This window comes from Mustelus asterias, chromosome 7 (assembly GCF_964213995.1).
Source record: "Mustelus asterias chromosome 7, sMusAst1.hap1.1, whole genome shotgun sequence".
Lineage (NCBI taxonomy): Eukaryota > Metazoa > Chordata > Chondrichthyes > Carcharhiniformes > Triakidae > Mustelus > Mustelus asterias.
This window is the reverse complement of record NC_135807.1, coordinates 7947712-7966814: the sequence shown is the minus strand read 5'-3', so window position 1 is coordinate 7966814 and position 19103 is coordinate 7947712. Positions and strand designations below refer to the sequence as shown.

General features: G+C 47.6%; 1 protein-coding gene across 1 annotated transcript in view; it reads right to left on the bottom strand.

Annotated features, from left to right (window-relative positions):
- The window catches only part of mep1ba (meprin A subunit beta a), a 42182-nt gene extending 32491 nt beyond the window's left edge, over window positions 1–9691 (bottom strand). The window contains exons 1-6 of the mRNA XM_078216986.1: window positions 9504–9691; window positions 7547–7565; window positions 5571–5621; window positions 3902–3945; window positions 3704–3782; window positions 691–808 (exon numbers count right to left, since the gene is read on the bottom strand). Of these exons, the coding sequence (XP_078073112.1) occupies window positions 691–808; window positions 3704–3782; window positions 3902–3945; window positions 5571–5621; window positions 7547–7565; window positions 9504–9560 (368 nt within the window). The 5' untranslated portion in view covers window positions 9561–9691. The remainder of the gene's footprint in view (window positions 1–690; window positions 809–3703; window positions 3783–3901; window positions 3946–5570; window positions 5622–7546; window positions 7566–9503) is intronic.
- Window positions 9692–19103: the final 9412 nt, after the last annotated feature.

Sequence of the window (19103 nt, the reverse complement as noted above, 5' to 3'; positions counted from 1 at the left end):
AGGTTTCTCCTCATCTCGGTCCTTAGATGATTGGCCCTTCACCTTGAGACTTCCCCCCCCCACAGGAAAGATGCAGGGAGGATGTTCCAGATGTTGGGGGAGTCCAGAACCAGGGGTCACAGTCTGAGGATTCGGGGTAGACCATTTAGGACGGAGATGAGGAGAGATTTCTTCACCCAAAGAGTGGTGAGCCTGTGGAATTCATTACCACAGGAAGTAGTTGATGCCAAAACATTGAATGTATTCAAGAGGCGGCTGGATATAGCACTTGGGGTGAATGGGATCAAAGGTTATGGGGAGAAAGCAGGATTACGGTATTGAGTTGGATGATCAGCCATGATCGTGATGAATGGCGGAGCAGTCTCGAAGGGCCGAATGGTCTCCTCCTGCTCCTATCATCTATGTTTCTATGTATCTTCTAGATTCCCCTAACCTGGGGAACAACACTTGACAATGGCTTTGTGGCGACCATTACTGAGACCAGCTTTATATTCCTCCAGCTGTGTGGTGGGATTTGACCCGATGTCAGAAGGGTTACTAGTCCAGTGACATTGCCACGGCGTACCATCACCTCAGGGAATGCTACGAAAGTAGATTCTTAAACTCAAATCTCGACACCAGCAAGCTGAAGTGTGAAGAATAATGATGGCACAGAGAGGGTGCACAATGTCATGGGGAAAGTGCTCTTACCCACTGCCTTTGAACACTGAGATGTAGTTTGCTTCACCTGTCCAAGGCTTGAAATCAATGCAGGATTTAAGGCGATACTGTTCAAACGCTTTGAGGATCATACCTTTAGCATTGATATCTACAGGAGAAATGGAATGTTATTGTCAGAGTGGAATGCTCACAACTTGCTCACAAATATTTATACGTCCATGTCTAAATCCTGAATCATAGAGTCCCTACAGTGCAAAAGGAGGCCATTCAGCCCATCGAGTCTGCACCAACTTTCTGGCAGAGCATCTTAGCCAGGCCCTCCCCCCTGCCCTATCCCCATAACCCCATGTATTCACCCCGCTAATCCTCCTAACCCATACACCTTGGAACACTAAGGGGCATTTTAGCATGGCCAATCCACCTAACCTGAACATATTTGGACTGTGGGAGGAAACCGGAGCACCCGGAGAAAACCCACGCAGACGCAGGGAAAACATGCAAGCTCCACACAGTCACCCAAGGCCGGAATTGAATTCAGATCCCAGGTGTTGTGAGGCAGCAGCATTAACCACTGTGCCACCGTGCCGCCCTGATTTGGTATATCATTGCAATGTTTGTTCTGTGAATATCTTGGTGTATCATTGCAAAGGTACAATGTTACACTCTATGTTGCATCGTATTACAAGAGTCAGGGTCATTATGGAATGGGGGTTGGAGCTGGAGACAGTTGCTGAGGAAAGCCTGTGCCGGTGAGTCCTGATAAATACACGGGGCGGACGTTTACGGGCCCACTCACTAGTGGGGTCTTCTAGCCCTTCTGAAGTCAACGGACTTTTGTTCAGCCCACCCCTAAACATCCTGCCCATGAGTCAATGAGGAGAAGGGAAACAGGGAAGAGTGAATGGGAACAGGATAAACGGGGCAGACAAAAATCCTGTCGGAAGCGTAGACCGTTTGCAAGGTGGGCGTTCCTCAAAGAGGAGTCAGCGGTGAATTAAACGCGAAGTAAATTACTCTGGGTGCAGGAAATCAGAAACAGATCAGTGAAGAATGAACAGCCATTGATCCAAGACACTGGGTGGAATTTTCTGCCCCTGAGTCTAAGGCCGGAATTTTCCAGTCCGTTCGTGCCGGCAGGATCTTCCAGTCCTTCCAGTCCAATGGCACATGGGTTTCCCAGCGATGAGGGATGCATTCAGCGGGAAACCCCACTGACAATGGCGGGACCAGAAGATCCCACCGCTGGCCTCCTCCGATGCTGCGGGAAAACGCAGAGGGATGCAGGGAAAATCCCACCGGAAGTCCGCATGAGAGCGTGGTAGCTGAACACGTGAGACCGTTGGGGGGGAGGGGGTGGTCGCAGTGAAGAAAAGGCCATTTGTCAAAAGTTTACAGCGGATCTAAATAAAGACCAAAGGCTGGAATTTCCCAGTGAGTTTCTGGTTCCCAACCATCATCCCAGAATGTGGACAAACCCCTGGGGGAAGCAGTCCCTCAGTGTTAGTCTCCTCAGAGCAGCCAATTGATGGCGGGAGGCAGATTCATCGTCCAATTCGCGGCAGTACTGGTGGAATGTCGTAGCTGGAGGGCCAATTAGAAGCCTTCTGAGTTGAAAAGAGCAGCAGGGTCCGAGGAAATGTTAGCGAGCGAGGGAGAGGGTGCTTTAAAATGGATTGTTGCTGCACCTTCATGGTGACATAGTGGTTAGCACTACTGCCTCACAGCGCCAGGGACCTGGGTTCAATTCCAGCCTCGGGTCACTGTCTGTGTGGAATTTGCACATTCTCCCTGTGTCTGCGTGGGTTTCCTCCGGGTGCTCCGGTTTCCTCCCACAGTCCGATTAACATGCTGGTTAGGTGCATTGACCATGCTAAATTCTCCCTCAGTGTACCCGAACAGGTGCCGGAGTGTGGCAACTAGGGGATTTTCACAGTAACTTCATTGCAGTGTTAATGGAAGCCTACTTGTGACACTAATAAATAAACTTTAAACTTATACTTTAAACATTGCTGGGGAATGTGGGGGGAAACACCTTTACAAAGGGGCCTGTGGCTGTTCCTGCAGCCAGACAGGCATGGAGGACATCTGGGCCTCACTGGAGTGCGTCTGCCACCAGGAGGATGCCCCCAGGCACCAGGGGTCACAGTCCAAGGATAATGGGTAAACCTTTTAGGACTGAGATGAGGAGAAATTTCTTCACCCAGAGGGTGGTAAATGTGTGGAATTCACTTCCACAGAAAGTAGTTGAGGCCAAAACATTGTGTGATTCCAAGAAGGAGTTAGTTGGAGCAAAGGGATCAAAGGATATGGAGGGCAGGCGGGATTAGGCTATTGAGTTGGATAATGAATGGTGGAGCAGGCTTGGTTTGGTCGGTTTAGCTCAGATGGCTGGACAGCTGGTTAGCGATGCAGAGCAACGCCAACAGCATGGGTTCAATTCCCGTACTGGCTGAGGTTATTCATGAAGGCCCCGCCTTCCCAACCTTGTCCCCCCGCCTGAGGTGTGGTGACTCTCAGGTTAAATCACCACCACTCAGTTCTTCCCTTCAAAGTGGAGGGCAGCCTTTGGTCATAGAATCATAGAAACCCTACAGTGCAGAAAGAGGCCATTCGGCCCATCGAGTCTGCACCGACCACAATCCCACCCAGGCCCTATCCCCATATCCCGATATATTTACCCGCTAATCCCTCTAACCTACGCATCTCAGGACACTAAGGGGCAATTTTAGCACGGCCAATCAACCTAACCCGCACATCTTTGGACCGTGGGAGGAAACCGGAGCACCCAGAGACACGAGGAGAATGTGCAAACTCCACACAGACAGTGACCCAAGCCGGGAATCGAACCCAGGTCCCTGGAGCTGTGAAACAGTAGTGCTAACCACTGTGCTACCGTGCCACCTATAGTCATCTGGGATAATGGCGACTTTACCTTTTACCCTCCATCCACCCCTAGCCTCAACACAAAATCCTGCCTAACCCCTCAGAGGAATACACATTAGGAAGGCAAAGGATTGAGGTTGCGATTAGAATTAATACCTACTTAAACTTTCTTCCAGGTAGTATGGGATTGTTTTGGGCCATCTGTATTTGTCACCCATGATCGAGCTTCTGTCAATTGTCTGGTGTTCAAAAGAGATGGAAAGCAAATTAGTCAGGCTGCCCCTTACCGTCGATACAGGACGGAACATGCTTCAGAAAACGCCAACACGCTTACTCCAACTCTCTGCTCAAAACTTACCTTGTCAAGCCTGATGTCTCCTTCAAGTAGGTTCAATCCTAATTCTGCAGAAAGGAGAAATACAAAATGTGAGGCACTGGAGAAGGTATAAAATTCACTCTCTGGAATGAATCAAGAGCTGAGAGGGTGGTGGGTTCTTTTTCTCTGAGTTTGGGGGGTGGGAGACATGGTGGGGGGGGTGGGAGGGGGTGAGTAGGTGCAGTGGGATGCAACCTGATAGAAGTGTGAAAGTGAGGACGGAGTTTTAGTGGGTGGACATCGATATGGTATTTCTGGTTGTAGGGCGGTTCAAAAGTGAATTAAACCATAAGACTATAAGGTATAGGAGCAGAATTAGTCCATTCGGCCCATCGAGTCTGCCCCGCCATTCAATCATGGCTGATATGATTCTCATTCCCTTTCTCCTGCCTTCTCCCCGTAACCCTTGATCCCCTTATTGATCAAGAACCTATCTATCTCTGTCTTAAAGACACTCAATGACCTGGCCTCCACAACCCTCTGCGGCAAAGAGTTCCACAGATTCACCCCTCTCTGGCTGAAGAAATTCCTCCTCATCTCAGTTTTAAAGGATCATCCCTTCACTCTGAGGTTGTACCCTCGAGTTCTAGTCTCTCCCACTAGTGGAAGCATCCTCTCCACGTCCACTCTATCTAGGCCTCTCAATATTCTGTAAGTTTCAATTAGATTCCTCCTCATCCTTCTAAACTCCATCGAAAATTCCAGGATTTGGATGCAGCAACTGTGAAGGAACGGCGATATATTTCCAAGTCAGGATGGTGAGTGGCTTGGAGGGGAACTTGCAGGTGGTGGTGTTCCCATGTATCTGCTGCCCTTGTCTTTCTAGATGGAAGTGGTCGTGGGTTTGGAAGGTGCTGTCTAAGGATCTTTGGTGAATTGCTGCAGTGCATCTTGTAGATGGTACATACTGCTGCTACTGAGCGTCGGTGATGGAGGGAGTGAATGTTTGTGGATGTGGTGCCAGTCAAGCGGGGCAGCTCCGTCCTGGATGGTGTCAAGCTTCTTGAGTGTTGTTGGAGTTGCACCCATCCAATAGGGAATTCCCAATGCCCATCCCCAATGGGATCCAATGAAAGTGGGGAGAATGTGGAGCTCACACCCATAGGGAATGGTTGTGGTGATAGTACAGACATAGTTTAGGGGAAAGCTGGATAAACACGGAAGTAAGGAATAGGAATACATGGTGTTGGGGTGAGAGGACATTGGGAGGAGGGGGTGGGGGTGGGGGAAGTGCGGGGGGGGTGTGGGGTGAGACCCATGCAACGTTGGGACGACTGGCCTGTTTCTCTGATGTAGATTGCATGTAATTCTGGATAAAATTCGGGTGATCGTCAGAGTATGTTTATTGAAAATAAAAAGCGACTGAATACCCAAATAGAGAAGTTATCACAAGTCAAGCTTTCTTCACTTCCCTGCAATTAGTCTGGAATCTCTCTGGATTATAAATGTAGTGGAGTCTGGGAACCAAAACACTCCCCGCGGTCAAGGTCTATAATTTAACCGCGGACTGTCCTGCACACGGCTCACTGACTCTGCAGATGAAGAGGAAGAAGCTTTGATCCAAGCGGTGAGGAAAATGAAGATTAATTAAACGTCCCCATTGAAAATAAATAAGATCAATCTCAACCGATGCCAAATAAATCCAAGTTACCTTCATTGATTTCAAATAGATCTTGATCTAAACCATTGTCAACATCCACTTCTGAAAGATAAATGAAAAAGGACTTTATTCGGTGATTATCTTCAAACAAGTTCAGGTTATTACATTAGAATCATGGAATGATACAACACGGGGAGAGGCCATTCGGTCTGTTGTTCCTGGTCTAGCTCTTGGACAGGGCAATGCAATTAGTCTCATGATCCTGCTCTTTCCCCATTACCCTTTCAGTTTTATATCTTGCTCCCAGTGCTTATCCAATTCCCTTTTGAAAATTGTTGATATACCAGCTTCCATCTGCCTTTCACACAGTTCAATACACAACAAAAAGAATATTCGATTCCCAAGCCTCAGTGCTAATTATTTGAACGCAAATTGATTTTTCTTTCTCTGTGAAGATTTTTGATTTGTTCCGTTGTTGCTACCTGTGGTGTGTACCTCTTGGCCAGCATTAAATTCTTGTTGACGTTACAGAGAAGTCTTTATTAACGGCACTGAACGACCGTTTGTATGGAACATGAACATTGCTGAAAAAAAGAGACATTTTGTCAAAGTGTTTCATCTTGCACTCATCAGGACAATTCACAAGAATTGCCAACCAATCAGCCTCTCTCCTCATGCAGTATAAATCACCGTTCCCTTTGCAATTTGGTATTCTTGTCCTGATGAGTGCAAGTGAAAAACTTTGACAAAATGGCTCTTCTGCAATTCTCAAGTACTGAACAATGTAAATATTCACAGCAGAGGGTAAATGTATGGAGAGGACCCCATACTGGGTCCTTACGTGTTGTTATCTATCTCGAGACTGGCCCCTAGCTCAAGGTCATGTGTCTTCTTACATCACCATATGGGCGGGACTGTGCTCAGTCCTGTGTTAACCCTTTAAGCACAACATCCTTCTACTACAATTTTCAGTATATCTTTCTCTGTGATAGACAGGTTTTTATTGATAACACAGGTTTTTATCAGGGCTTTTGTTAGACTGAGATCAGCCGCCCATGAATCTTCATGACGATCCCTGGTGAAGTTGCAAAGAACATGGGACTGATTGTGGTGCAGACTGTGGGGCCAAGAGTTTTGCTGTCCTCCCTGTTGGCACTACTCACCTGATTACCTTGGGAAACATGCTCGGTAAGTGTTTGTTTTTGCATTCAAAGGAGGCTTTTCCATGTTAAAGGCACTATCTAAATGCAACTTCTTGCATCACCAAGTCGCTGCAATAAAACTGTTATGGTCTAGAAATTCAACCACACTTTGCTTATTTCACTGGCAGAAGGTTTATTTATTAGTGTCACAAGTAGGCTTACATTAACACCAACAGACAGCAAACCGGTGGACATTTTTGATGATCCTTTGAACGCCTTTGATCATTCAATGTGGCTCTTTAATACTCCCAACACAGGCCAATATAATACAATGAACCCAATGCAATATGGCAGACAACACACTACCCCTGCAGGAAGATTGCACGCACATCACCATTTTTGGTCTTTCTGATATTTGCCTGTGGGCAGCACAATGGATTAGCACTGCTGCCTCATAGCGCTAAAGACCTGGATCCTGGGTTCGATTCCTAGCTTGGGTTACTGTCTGTGTGGAGTCTGCACGTTCTCCCTGTGTCTGCGTGGGTTTCCTCCTGGTGCTCCAGTTTCCTCCCACAGTATGAAAGACGTGCGGGTTAGGTGCATTGGCTGTGCTAAATTCTCCCTCAGTGTACCCGAACAGGCACCGGAGTGTGGCGACTAGGAGAATTTCATAGTAACTTCATTGCAGTGTTAATGTAAGCCTACTTGTGACTAATAAATAAACTTTAAACTTTTAGAATATCAGGTCCTTTTTATGAACAATTGAATAAAGAACAAAGAACAATACAGCACAGGAACAGGCCCTACAGCGCTTCAAGCCCGCGCCGCTCCCTGGTCCAAACTAGACCATTCTTTTGTATCCCTCCATTTGAATATCAAACTTACCGATCACAGCTGGCGTTGCCTAGTGAAAACAGAAAGGAAAACACAAGTTAGAAAATGTCCTTTTCTGCCAACATCAAGATGTCAGTCACAGTTTTAGAATTATTACAACACAAAGAAGGCCATTCAGCCCATTGACTCCATGCTAGCAACATTAGATCAACATTTTTCACTGTACCAATCCAGTCGATGGAATCACTTATTTTGTAACAAGAATGATGAAGTTGAATGAAGTACAGTTGCTGTATATTCTGTTATTCTCTTTTGATTTCTAATTTATGGGGAAGGATTTTTTTTGTTTTGGAACTGATTTTTTTCTTATTTTCCCAGTGGCAAGTTCACTTTACACACTCGCTCATTTCTACATTGGAAAATCACAAGTCCAAAAGACGGAGAAGAAGAAGGAGGCCGCTCGGTCCATTGAGTCTGCTCTCCCATTCAATTAGACCATTAGCTCTACATCCCCCTGCTTATACTGTCTGTGTGCATGTTCTCCCCGTGTCTGCGTGGGTTTCCTCCGGGTGCTCTGGTTTCCTCCCACAGTCCAAAGTTGTGTTGGTTAGGTTGTCATGCTAAATTGCCCCTTAGTGCCACAAGAGATGTAGGATAGGGGCATTGGCCATGCTAAATTGCACGCTAGTGTCCCAAGAGGTGGAGGTTAGAGGGATTAGCCATGCTAAATGCACAGGGTTATAGGGATAGCTGGGGTGTATGCCTGTTTAAGATGCTCTTTCAGTGAGTCGGTGGAGACTCCTGCACTGTTGGGATTCTATGGTTCTAAGATATTATTCAGATCCACCTGGTGTTCCCAAACTACTCTCTCATCAATTCTGCCTCCCAAATATCTCTACATTTTGTGATTTAACTATAATAGAGATTCATAGCGTTATGCAAAAAACAAGGTCAGAAGGTGTGATATTGAAATGGGGGTGCCCTTTCTATAACGTGGTCTTCTTCATTTTTTTCATTCCTTCAGGGGATGTGGGCGTCGCTGGCTGGGCCAGCATTTATTGCCCATCCCTAATTGCCCTTGAACTGAGTTTTTTGCTACGGCATTTAAGTGTCAACACCCCATACCCCTAGAACCATAGAATCCTTACAGTGCAAGTCTGCACTGACTCTCTGACAGAGCATCTAACCAAAACTCTCTCCCCGGCCCAATCCCTGTAACCCCACATTGTGGCTAATCCATCTAACCCGCACATCTTTGGACATCAAGGGGCAATTTAGCACGGCCAATCCATCTAACCTGCGCATCTTTGGAGTGTGGGAGGAAACTGGAGCACCCTGAGGAAACTGTCCTAGTGCAAACATGCAAATTCCACAAGACAGCGACCCGAGACTGGAATTGAATCCGGGTCCCTGGCACTGTGAGGCAGCAGTGCTAACCACTGTGCCACCGTGCTGCCCAAACTAACAAAATCCGATCTATCAAAAATCCATCAATCTCATTTTTGAAATTTTGAATTGATTCCTGTCCCCAAGAACTCTCTGAGGAGGACAGAGTTCCAGATTTCCAATCCCCTGTGGGTGAAGAATTGCATTGTCCCTGAATGATCCAGCTTGAATTTTAAGGACTTTTCCCCCTTGTTCTGGACTTCCCATCACCTTCCCCCCGACTCCCCGCCCCCCCACACACACTTCCCCTCACCATCCAGAGGGAATAGTTTCTCTCTGTCAATTCTATCAATTCCTTTAACCCTTGTAAACATCTCAGTCAGGTACCCGTTAGTCGTCCGTACTCAAGGCAACACAAGTCTAATTGTTGCAACCGCTCCTTATAGTTTAACCCTTTCAGCCCCAGGTGCAGTGCCAACTGTTCACATGAAAAATCAAGAATTACATAGACAAAGCATTGCTGACCCGTACAAAGATATGAAAATTAGTAACCACTGATTAGTCATTGCAAACCGCCGTCTGTTAGGAAAGAGAGGTCATTATTTTTAAACCATTGACTCACCAAAGCAAATGTAACTGTGAGAGAATACAAGAAAATGTACAAAAAGCTGGAGTCCATGCTGCTCGATGTGCATCTATATGTATTGGGGGACTTTGGTACTCAGGTTCATGAGGGCTTTGGCACTCAGATTGCTTTGACAGCAATAAACGCAGAGCTAGAGGAAAATTGCTGGTCTTCACTTCGGAGAGGGAATGTCTGCACCTGTCTCACCCAAATATATCACAAAAAATCTTTCATTTGATTTTTTTTATTTGATTTGATTTGATTTATTATTGTCACATGTATCAGTATACAGTGAAAAGTATTGTTTCTTGCGCACTATACAGGCAATGCATACCGTTCATAGAGAAGGAAAGGAGAGAGTGCACAATATAGTGTTGCAGTCATAGCTAGGGGGAAGAGAAAGATCAACTGAGTGTGAGGTAGGTCCATTCAAAAGTCTGACAGCAGCAGGGAAGAAGCTGTTCTTGAGTCGGTTGGTACGTGACCTCAGACATTTGTATGTTTTTCCCGACGGAAGGTGGAAGAGAGGTGCGTGGGGGTCCTTGATTATGCTGGCTGCTTTTCCGAGGCAGCGGGAAGTGTAGACAGAGTCAATGGATGGGAGGCTGGTTTGAGTGATGGATTGGGCTACATTCACGACCCTTTGTAGTTCCTTGCGGTCTGGGGCAGAGCAGGAGCCCATACCAAGCTGTGATACAACCAGAAAGAATGCTTCCTATGGCACATCTGTAAAAGTTGGTGAGAGTTGGAGCTGGCATGCCAAATTTCCTTAATCTTCTGAGAAAGTAGAGGTGTTGGGGTTCACACATATAACTTGCGGGCAATGAGAATCAGTTATTTGGGACATGAATTAAATGTGTGGATTTCACAAGTTCATGACAGTCTCTGATAACATCCTTACCTATCAAGCTGGCTTTTAAAATGCATTCTTTTAAATTTACGCTCTCTTCCATCATTGCCAGGTTTGGGGTTATCAACTGGGGCTCTGTGGAGATAATGGAATCAGTGTGGGGGAAGAGGTCTTCACAGTATGTTACAAAAGTGGAAGAGTCTGGAAAAGGGAAGAAAGAATAGAGTTGATGAAAAGACAGAGGGGCGATTTTACCAAAAAAATTCTAAGTCCAGAACAAGCATGAAAACGGGAGAATTTCTGATCCGTTTTTTCGGCAAGGCCACCAGTTGAATCTTATGGCGCTCTGTGCAATCAAAAAACCCGATCTGCTTTCCTCCAGTAGGGGGAGTGGGCAGGGCCTAAATCATCCGAAAGCAAGCTGCGAGCAGCGGAGGGTGCCATTGCACGTGTTTCTGCGCTGTGAGAGCGCAGAGACCTATCAGTGCCTCTGCTGCCTTAGCCCGGCATCCCCGCCCCAGTACCGTGGGGCCCCACAACTGATCATGAGCACCCCCCCCCCAACTCAGAACAATCATGAACCACCCCCCACCTGGACCGATTGTGATCAAAACCACCCCCGCGCCAAGCAGCACCAAGCGGGTGGAGCCTGAGGGGACAGGGCCTAATGAGGGGGGGCAGACTTGGGGCACGCCATTCAGTGGCAGGGGGAGCCGCTGCCACGCTGCGTAGATTGTAAATTGCGTAGTAGAATTATTCTTGCAGTTTACCAAGTTATTCTTTGTCTACAGGACACTGCTAATATCTGGAAAATCCCCAGACTCTTCCACTTTTGTAACATACTGCGAAGACCTCTTCCCCCACACTGATTCCATTATCTCCACAGAGCCCCAGTTGATAACCCCAAACCTGGCAATGATGGAAAGGGAGCGTAAATTTAAAAGAATGCATTTTAAAAGCCAGCTTGATAGGTAGGGATGTTATCAAAACGTTACATGATCTATGTTGGCCAATTTGTGTCAACGCATTCACTGGGATATCATGGGGGTTTTCCGGATATTAGCAGTGTCCTGTACACAAAGAGTAACTTGGCAAACTCCAAGAATAATTCTACTACGCAATTTACAATCTACGCAGCGTGGCAGCGGCTCCCCCTGCCACTGAATGGCGTGCCCCAAGTCTGCCTCCCCTCATTAGGCCCCGTCCCCTCAGGCTCCACCCGCTTGGTGCTGCCTGGTGCCCAGTGGGCACTGCCAGGGTGTTGAAGTGGAAATTTTCCTGCTTCTTGACTGTGATAGAAAAACCCAACAAAGTTCGTTCAGACAAAATAATTAGCCTTTATTTACGAAAGACTGCATGCAGTATCGGCTGACAACTTGAGTTCAGAGAGCAGTTGGTACAACTTGCTAGTTCCTCCTCAAGTCCGCACTTACAGAAAGAAGAAGCTCAGTATTTATACATAATCATTATCAGTTAGCGTGACCAGAGAGCTTATTCAGGAATTCGATCAGTAATAGAATTATAAGCAATACCATTAATCATGTCATAACCTGCTGACCTCCTAGAACTTTTTGTCTCATCATTCATACCCTTATCTTGCCCTTTGATGTAACAGAAGAAGGTCGGTGACTCCCGTCATCCCTGACCTTATCTTGTTTTATTTACTCATACAGCCCTAGGTTATGAGGAATCAATCTTATCGGGCTTTATCGAGGTCAGGCAATTGGAATAGCTTGACCTTCTCTGATCTCATTCACGTCATAAGTTATGCGGAGTCAGCTTTATCAGGTTATACAAAGGTCAGGCATGTCTTAAAGTTATGCGGAGTCGGCCTTGCTTATATTGTACCAAATAGCTGACCAATTTTCCCATCATGCTATTCCTTAGTTCATACAACTTCACAAGGGTGCCAGGCTGTCAGTGCCAGTGTGCCTGGTGGACAGTGCCAGGGTGCCAGGCTGGCAATGCCAAGCTGGCACTGCCCAAGAGGCACCACCCTTTGCCCCAGACCTCCCGGGGAGGCCTCAGTGGCCTTTAGTTCTACTGGCGAGGTCATCATGTCCGGTCACTGTTGATTGGGGACCATTCGTGATCCTCGCCGGACAGAACCTTCCCCGGCGAGGCCACAGAGGCAACTGAGCCCAGACGATAGATTCGCGGTCTCACTAATTCTATTTAAATTGTCTTTTACGTATATTTAAATTTTATATTCAGAATCGCTCACCGATCACGCTGGATATTCGGTGCGCACTTGATTTCTCGGCTCTCTCGTGATCTTACCAGCTCACCCCACCCATCGGCTGGCATCTTATATTTGTGGGCGGCATGGTGGCACAGTGGTTAGCACTGCTGCCGCACAGCGCCAGGGACCCAGGTTCAATTCCCGGTTTGGATCACTGTCTGCTCATAGGCTGCACATTCTCCCCATGTCTGCATGGGTTTCCTCCGGGTGCTCCGGTTTCCTGCTACAGTCCAAAGATGTGTGGGTTAGGTTGATTGGCCATGCTAAATTGCCCCTTTGTGTCAGGGGGACAAGCTAGGGTAAATGTATGGGGTTATGGGGGTAGGGCCTGGGTGGGATTGTTGTCGGTGCAGACTCGATGGGCCGAATGGCCTCTTTCTGCACTGTAGGATTCTATGATGCAATGGTAAAATCGCCTTCAGAGGGTGGAATAATACAAGGGTGTGGGGGGAGGGAGAGGGGGGCATTGGGGGCAGACGGCACTGAGGGAGAACTTAGCGCGGCCAATGCACCCAACCAGCACATCTTTCAGACTATGGGAGGAGACCGGAGCACCTGGAGGGAAACCCATGCAGACATGGGGAGAACGTGCAGACTCCACACAGACAGTGACCCAAGCCGGAATCGAACCTGGGTCCTTGGCGCTGTGAGGCAGCAGTGCCAACCACTGTGCCACTGTGTCATCATATGCCTCCTTTACCACCCTATCTACTTGTGTGGCCACTTTCAGGGAGCTATGGACTTGGATGCAAAGATCCTTCTGTATACCAGTACCATTCAGGGTCCTGATAGAAGTCTATAAAATTATGAGAGGCAGAGGTAGAGTTGACAGAATCTTTTTCCCAGAGTTGAAATGTCTCATACTAGGGGGCACGCACTTAAGGTGAGAGAGGGAAATTTCAGAGGAGATGTGAGGGGCAAGGTTTTTACACAGAGAGTGGTAGGTGTCAGGAATGTGTTGCCAGGGCTGGTGGTGGAGGCAGATACGATAGGGGTGTTTAAGGGGCTTTTAGATAAGCACATGGATATGCAAAGAATAGAGGGATATGGACCATGGGCAGGCAGGAGGGATCAGTTTAATTTGACATCATGTTCAGCACAACATCATGGGCCAAAGGGCCTGTTCCTGTGCTGTACTGTTCTGTGTTCTTGAGGTCCTGCTGCCTCTTGCTGCTTAGACATTGTTCCTCATGGCCCTGTGTCTAGCTGTGATGGGCCTTGTCCTCCTCACTTGGATGAGAGCCAGTAGAAAGCCTGCACCATCCAGGCTCAGTGCATCTGTGACTGAATTCAAGCAATAAATGGAATGAACATATTCTTTACAGGTTTGCCTCAATTGGATAGCCACTAAGCCAGTGCAGAGTCCTGTGTCTGGCTTCTGATATGGAATGGAGAGTGTGACCCACCCTTAACCCTCCCCCATTACCCTGGACCCTATGCTCCCCCCACCCCCCGTTCCCCTTCCCCCCATCACCAAGCCAACATCTGCTACCCTCCCCATGCCCACCCTGAGCCAGGCCCTCTTGTTATCTGAGCCACCCGTGCAGTCTATTTCCATCACACCCCCGATGAAACCTTCACCTACCCAACTATCACTGTGGATCCACCACCCTGCTGCATCCCACTCCCTCCCACCCTCACTGACCCTCACCTCTGTCAGCCACAACACCCAATTCAACACACTGGACCCTCTTGCCGAGACCATCGGCCCCGCCCTCTCAGGCCATCTCTCTCTCCCACCATCCCTGCCCAGAAACCCCCTCCCCAACCAGCCAAAGTACTTCCATACCCAACATGAGAATGCCTTCCCTCCACTGCACGCTCGCATTGCCTTGCTGCCTCTCCAGCGCTCTCTTCCTTCCCGGGACACTCCCACCCGCTTCCACCCTTCACTTGCCTCCCGTGTCCAGCACAGTTTGTCCTTATGGCACACGATGTGAAGTAAGCCATGAGTGGCCCCCAGCAAGGTCAAAGTCATGGGAGAAGTGAACCTCATTGGGTGCTGGCCATTTATACACAGTTGTAAAAGTGAACCTTCTAATTTCTCCTCAGTGGGGAGCTTAATTTGAAGGGGGAAACGAAGGTTGGGATTCTCCGACTGTTCAAGCCGGCGGGATTCTCTTGTCCTGCCGGCTGCACAGCACACGCCGTGAGCTTCCTGGCAACGTGGGATAGCTTCAATGCGAATTTCCATCGACGGCGGCAGGACCAGAAGATCCCCACCCGTGAACGGCACACTGTCTCCCACCGCTGAGAAAACCGTTGAGTAGAGGCTAGAGGATCTCACCCTTAATTCCAGCGAGAATGGGAATGCATGAGATGCTAATGTATGATGTGGAGATGCCGGCGTTGGACTGGGATGGGCACAGTAAGAAGTCTCACAACACCAGGTTAAAGTCCAACAGGTTTATTTGGAATCACGAGCTTTCGGAGTGCTGCTCCTTCATCAGGTGAGTGGAGAGTTGGGTTCACAAACACAGCATATATAGACAGAGATACAATTGCAAGATAATGGTTGGAATGCAAGTCTTAACAGGTAATCAAGTCTTTACAGGTACAGACAGTCCATGAAAACGAACATCTCGCCAAGGCCATCCCCACACCCCCACTACTTGCATTCAAACAACCGCACAACCTCAAACAGACCATTGTCCGCAGCAAACTACCCAGCCTTCAGGAGAACAGTGACCACGACACCACACAACCCTGCCACAGCAACCTCTGCAAGACGTGCCGGATCATCGACACGGATGCCATCATCTCACGTGAGAACACCATCTCCCAGGTACACGGTACCTACTCTTGCAACTCGGCCAACATTGTCTACCTGATACGTTGCAGGAAAGGATGTCCCGAGGCATGGTACATTGGGGAGACCATGCAGACGCTATGACAACAGATGAATGGACACCGCTCGACAATCGCTAGGCAGGAGTGTTCCCTTCCTGTCGGGGAACACTTCAGCAGTCACGGGCATTCAGCCTCCGATCTTTGGGTAAGTGATCTCCAAGACGGCCTTCAAGAATCGCCGAGCAGAAACTGATAGCCAAGTTCCACACGCATGAGGATGGCCTCAACCGGGATCTTGGGTTCATGTCACACTACCTGTAACCCCCACCATTTGGCCTGGGCTTGCAAAATCTCACTAACTATCCTGGCTTGAGACAATTCACACCTCTTTAACCTGTGATTATCCCTCTCTCCACTCACATTGTCTGTACCTGTAAAGACTTGATTACCTGTAAAGACTCGCATTCCAACCATTATCTTGCAATTGAGTCTGTGTCTATATATGTCCTGTTTGTGAAACCCAACTCTCCACTCACCTGATGAAGGAGCAGTGCTCCGAAAGCTAGTGCTACCAAATAAACCTGTTGGACTTTAACCCGATGTTGTGAGACTTCTTACTGTGCTAACGTACGCAAAAGAACTTCCCAATTTGTTCACCAAGAAACTGAACTCACCTTTCACCCACCTTTAAAGTCCTGAGACCAGAATTCCGACTGTTCATCCCACAGCCAGGAAAATGATCCACCAAATCAAGTTGCCCTGCTCGTCCGCACGTGGACAATTCCGCCCAATATCTCCTCCTGTGACTCGGTATCGTACTTTGTTTTATAATGCTCCTGTGAAATCACCTTAGGATATTCCATAAGGAATATAAGAATCTGGGAACTAGGAGCAGGAGTGGGCCATTCAGCCCCTCAGGCCTGGTCCCCCATTCAATACGATCATGGCTGATCACATCGCAGCCTCAAGTCCACTTTCCTGCCTGTTCTCCATAAGTCTTCAACCCATTATTAATTAAAAATCTGTCCATCTCCTCCTTAAATTTACTCAATGTTGCACCTTCCACCGTACTCTGGGGTAGTGAATTCCACAGATTCACCACCCTTTGAGAGAAGTAAAAGGTGCTATATAAATGTAAGTCGTTGTCGCCTGCACTATTACATGCACTATGATATTCATTGGAGTTTCACAACACCAGGTTTAAAGTCCAACAGGTTTATTTGGAATCACGAGATTTTGGATCGCTGCTCCTTCCTCAGGTAATGAAGGAGCAGTGCTCCGAAAGCTCGTGATTCCAAATAAACCTGTTGGACTTTAACCTGGTGTTGTGAGACTTCTTACTGTGCCCACCCCAGTCCAACACTGGCATCTCCACATCATAGAAACATAGAAACACTACAGCACAAACAGGCCCTTCGGCCCACAAGTTGTGCCGAACACATCCCTACCTTCTAGACCTATCTATAACCCTCCATCCTATTAAGCTCCATGTACTCATCCAGGAGTCTCTTAAAAGACCCTATTGAGTTCGCCTCCACCACCCCTGACGGCAGCCGATTCCACTCGCCCACCAGCCTCTGTGTGAAAAACTTACCCTAACATCTGGAATCGGCTGACGTCGGTGGTGGTGGAGGCAAACTCGTTGGGGTCTTTTAAGAGACTTCTGGATGAGTACATGGGATTTAATGGGATTGAGGGCTATAGATAGGCCTAGAGGTGGGGATGTGATCGGCGCAACTTGTGGGCCGAAGGGCCTGTTTGTGCTGTGGCTTTCTATGTTCTATGTTCTATGTTCTATCTCCCCTGTACCTACCCCCCAGCACCCTAAACCTGTGTCCTCTCGTAGCAGACATTTCCACCCTGGCAAAAAGCCTCTGAGAGTCCACCCGATCTATGTCTCTCAACATCTTATACACCTCTATTAGGTCTCCTCTCATCCTTCGTCTCTCCAAGGAGAAAAGACCGAGCTCCCTCAGCCTATCCTCATAAGGCATGCCACTCAATCCAGGCAACATCCTTGTAAATTTCCTCTGCACCCTTTCAATCTTTTCCACATCCTGCCTATAGTGAGGCGACCAGAACTGAGCACCAGTACTCCAAGTGGGGTCTGACGAGGGTCTGATATAGCTGCATCATTATCCCCGGACTCCCAAACTCAATCCCACGATTGATAAAGGCCAGCACACCATACGCCGCCTTAACCACCTCCTCCACCTGGACCCGGACTCCAAAGTCCTTCTGATCCTCTACCGTACTGAGAGTCTTTCCCTGTATATTGTACTCCTTCATCCCATTTGACCTACCAAAATGGACCACGACGCATTTATCTGGGTTGAAGTCCATCTGCCACTTCTCCGCCCAGTCTTGCATCCTATCTATGTCCCTCTGTAACTTCTGACATCCCTCCAGACTATCCACAACCCCACCAACCTTCGTGTCGTCGGCAAACTTACCAACCCATCCCTCCGCTTCCTCATCCAGGTCATTTATGAAAATGACAAACAGCAAGGGTCCCAGAACAGATCCTTGGAGCATACCACTGGTGACCGACCTCCATTTAGAAAAAGACGCATCTATACCCACTCTCTGCCTCCTTTGGGCAAGCCAGTTCTGGATCCACCGGGCAGCAGCCCCTTGGATCCCATGCCCTCTCACTTTTTCTAGAAGCCTTGCATGGGGGACCTTATCGAACGCATTGCTAAAATCCATATAAACCACACCTACCGCTTTCCCTTCGTCAATGTGTTTAGTCACAACTAGGACTCATATTTGAGGATAAGGGGTAAACCTTTTAGAACTGAGGCGAGGAGAAATGTCTTCACCCAGAGGTTGGCGAATGTGTGGAATTCACCCCCACAGAAAGTAGTTGAGGTCAAAACATTGTGTGATTTCAAGAAGGAATTAGATATCGCTCTTGGGGCTAAAGAAATATGTGGCAGGGGGGGATCAGGATATTGAATATGATCAAAATGAATGGCGGAGCAGGCTGGAAGGGCTGAATGGCCTCCTCCTGCTCTAATTTCCATGTTTCTATATTTTCCTGTATGTGCAGTTTCTAATCATTCTCTGAAGCCTGACAAAGATTAACTGCAATAAACCCATGATAAATAGCAGTGAGATTTGATAAAAGATTTCAGATTAAAGTTCATATTTATTTATTGTGCAAATTGTTCTCTTGAAATGCAAACAAAATAGATCATAAAAAACAGATACTTCCAAAATTCTCTTTGGAAATGTTTTAGACAAGGTAACAATCGATGGATGTACAGGAAGTTGTCGTGTAGGCTTTGAGCTCTGTGTACAGTTCTAGCTTCACAGTGCAAAACATAATATTCAAACATTCGAGAGAATCAGAGGAAAACCACAAGATAATCCCCAGTATCAAAGTGCAAAGTCAAGGGGAAAGTTTCATGGGATTTTCGCTTGCAATTTCCTCAGAGCTGCTCCAGCCTTGCCAAGATAACTTTAATATTCTCAGATGTGTAGTGGAAATCCTGGTTATGGGTTTAACTGGAGTTTTCACTGCGTTCCCTGCTGCACCAAGAGAGGAGAATGAGAGTGAGGGGGGAAATGGGGAAGGAGTGAAGGAAAAAGAAAGAGAGAGAGAAAGCAAAAGGGAGGGATAGAGAGCAGGAAAGAGTGATAGAGGAAGAAAGGAAGAGAAAAAGAGAAAGAAAGAAATGAGAAGGGGGGGGGGGGGGAAGAAAGAAAGATA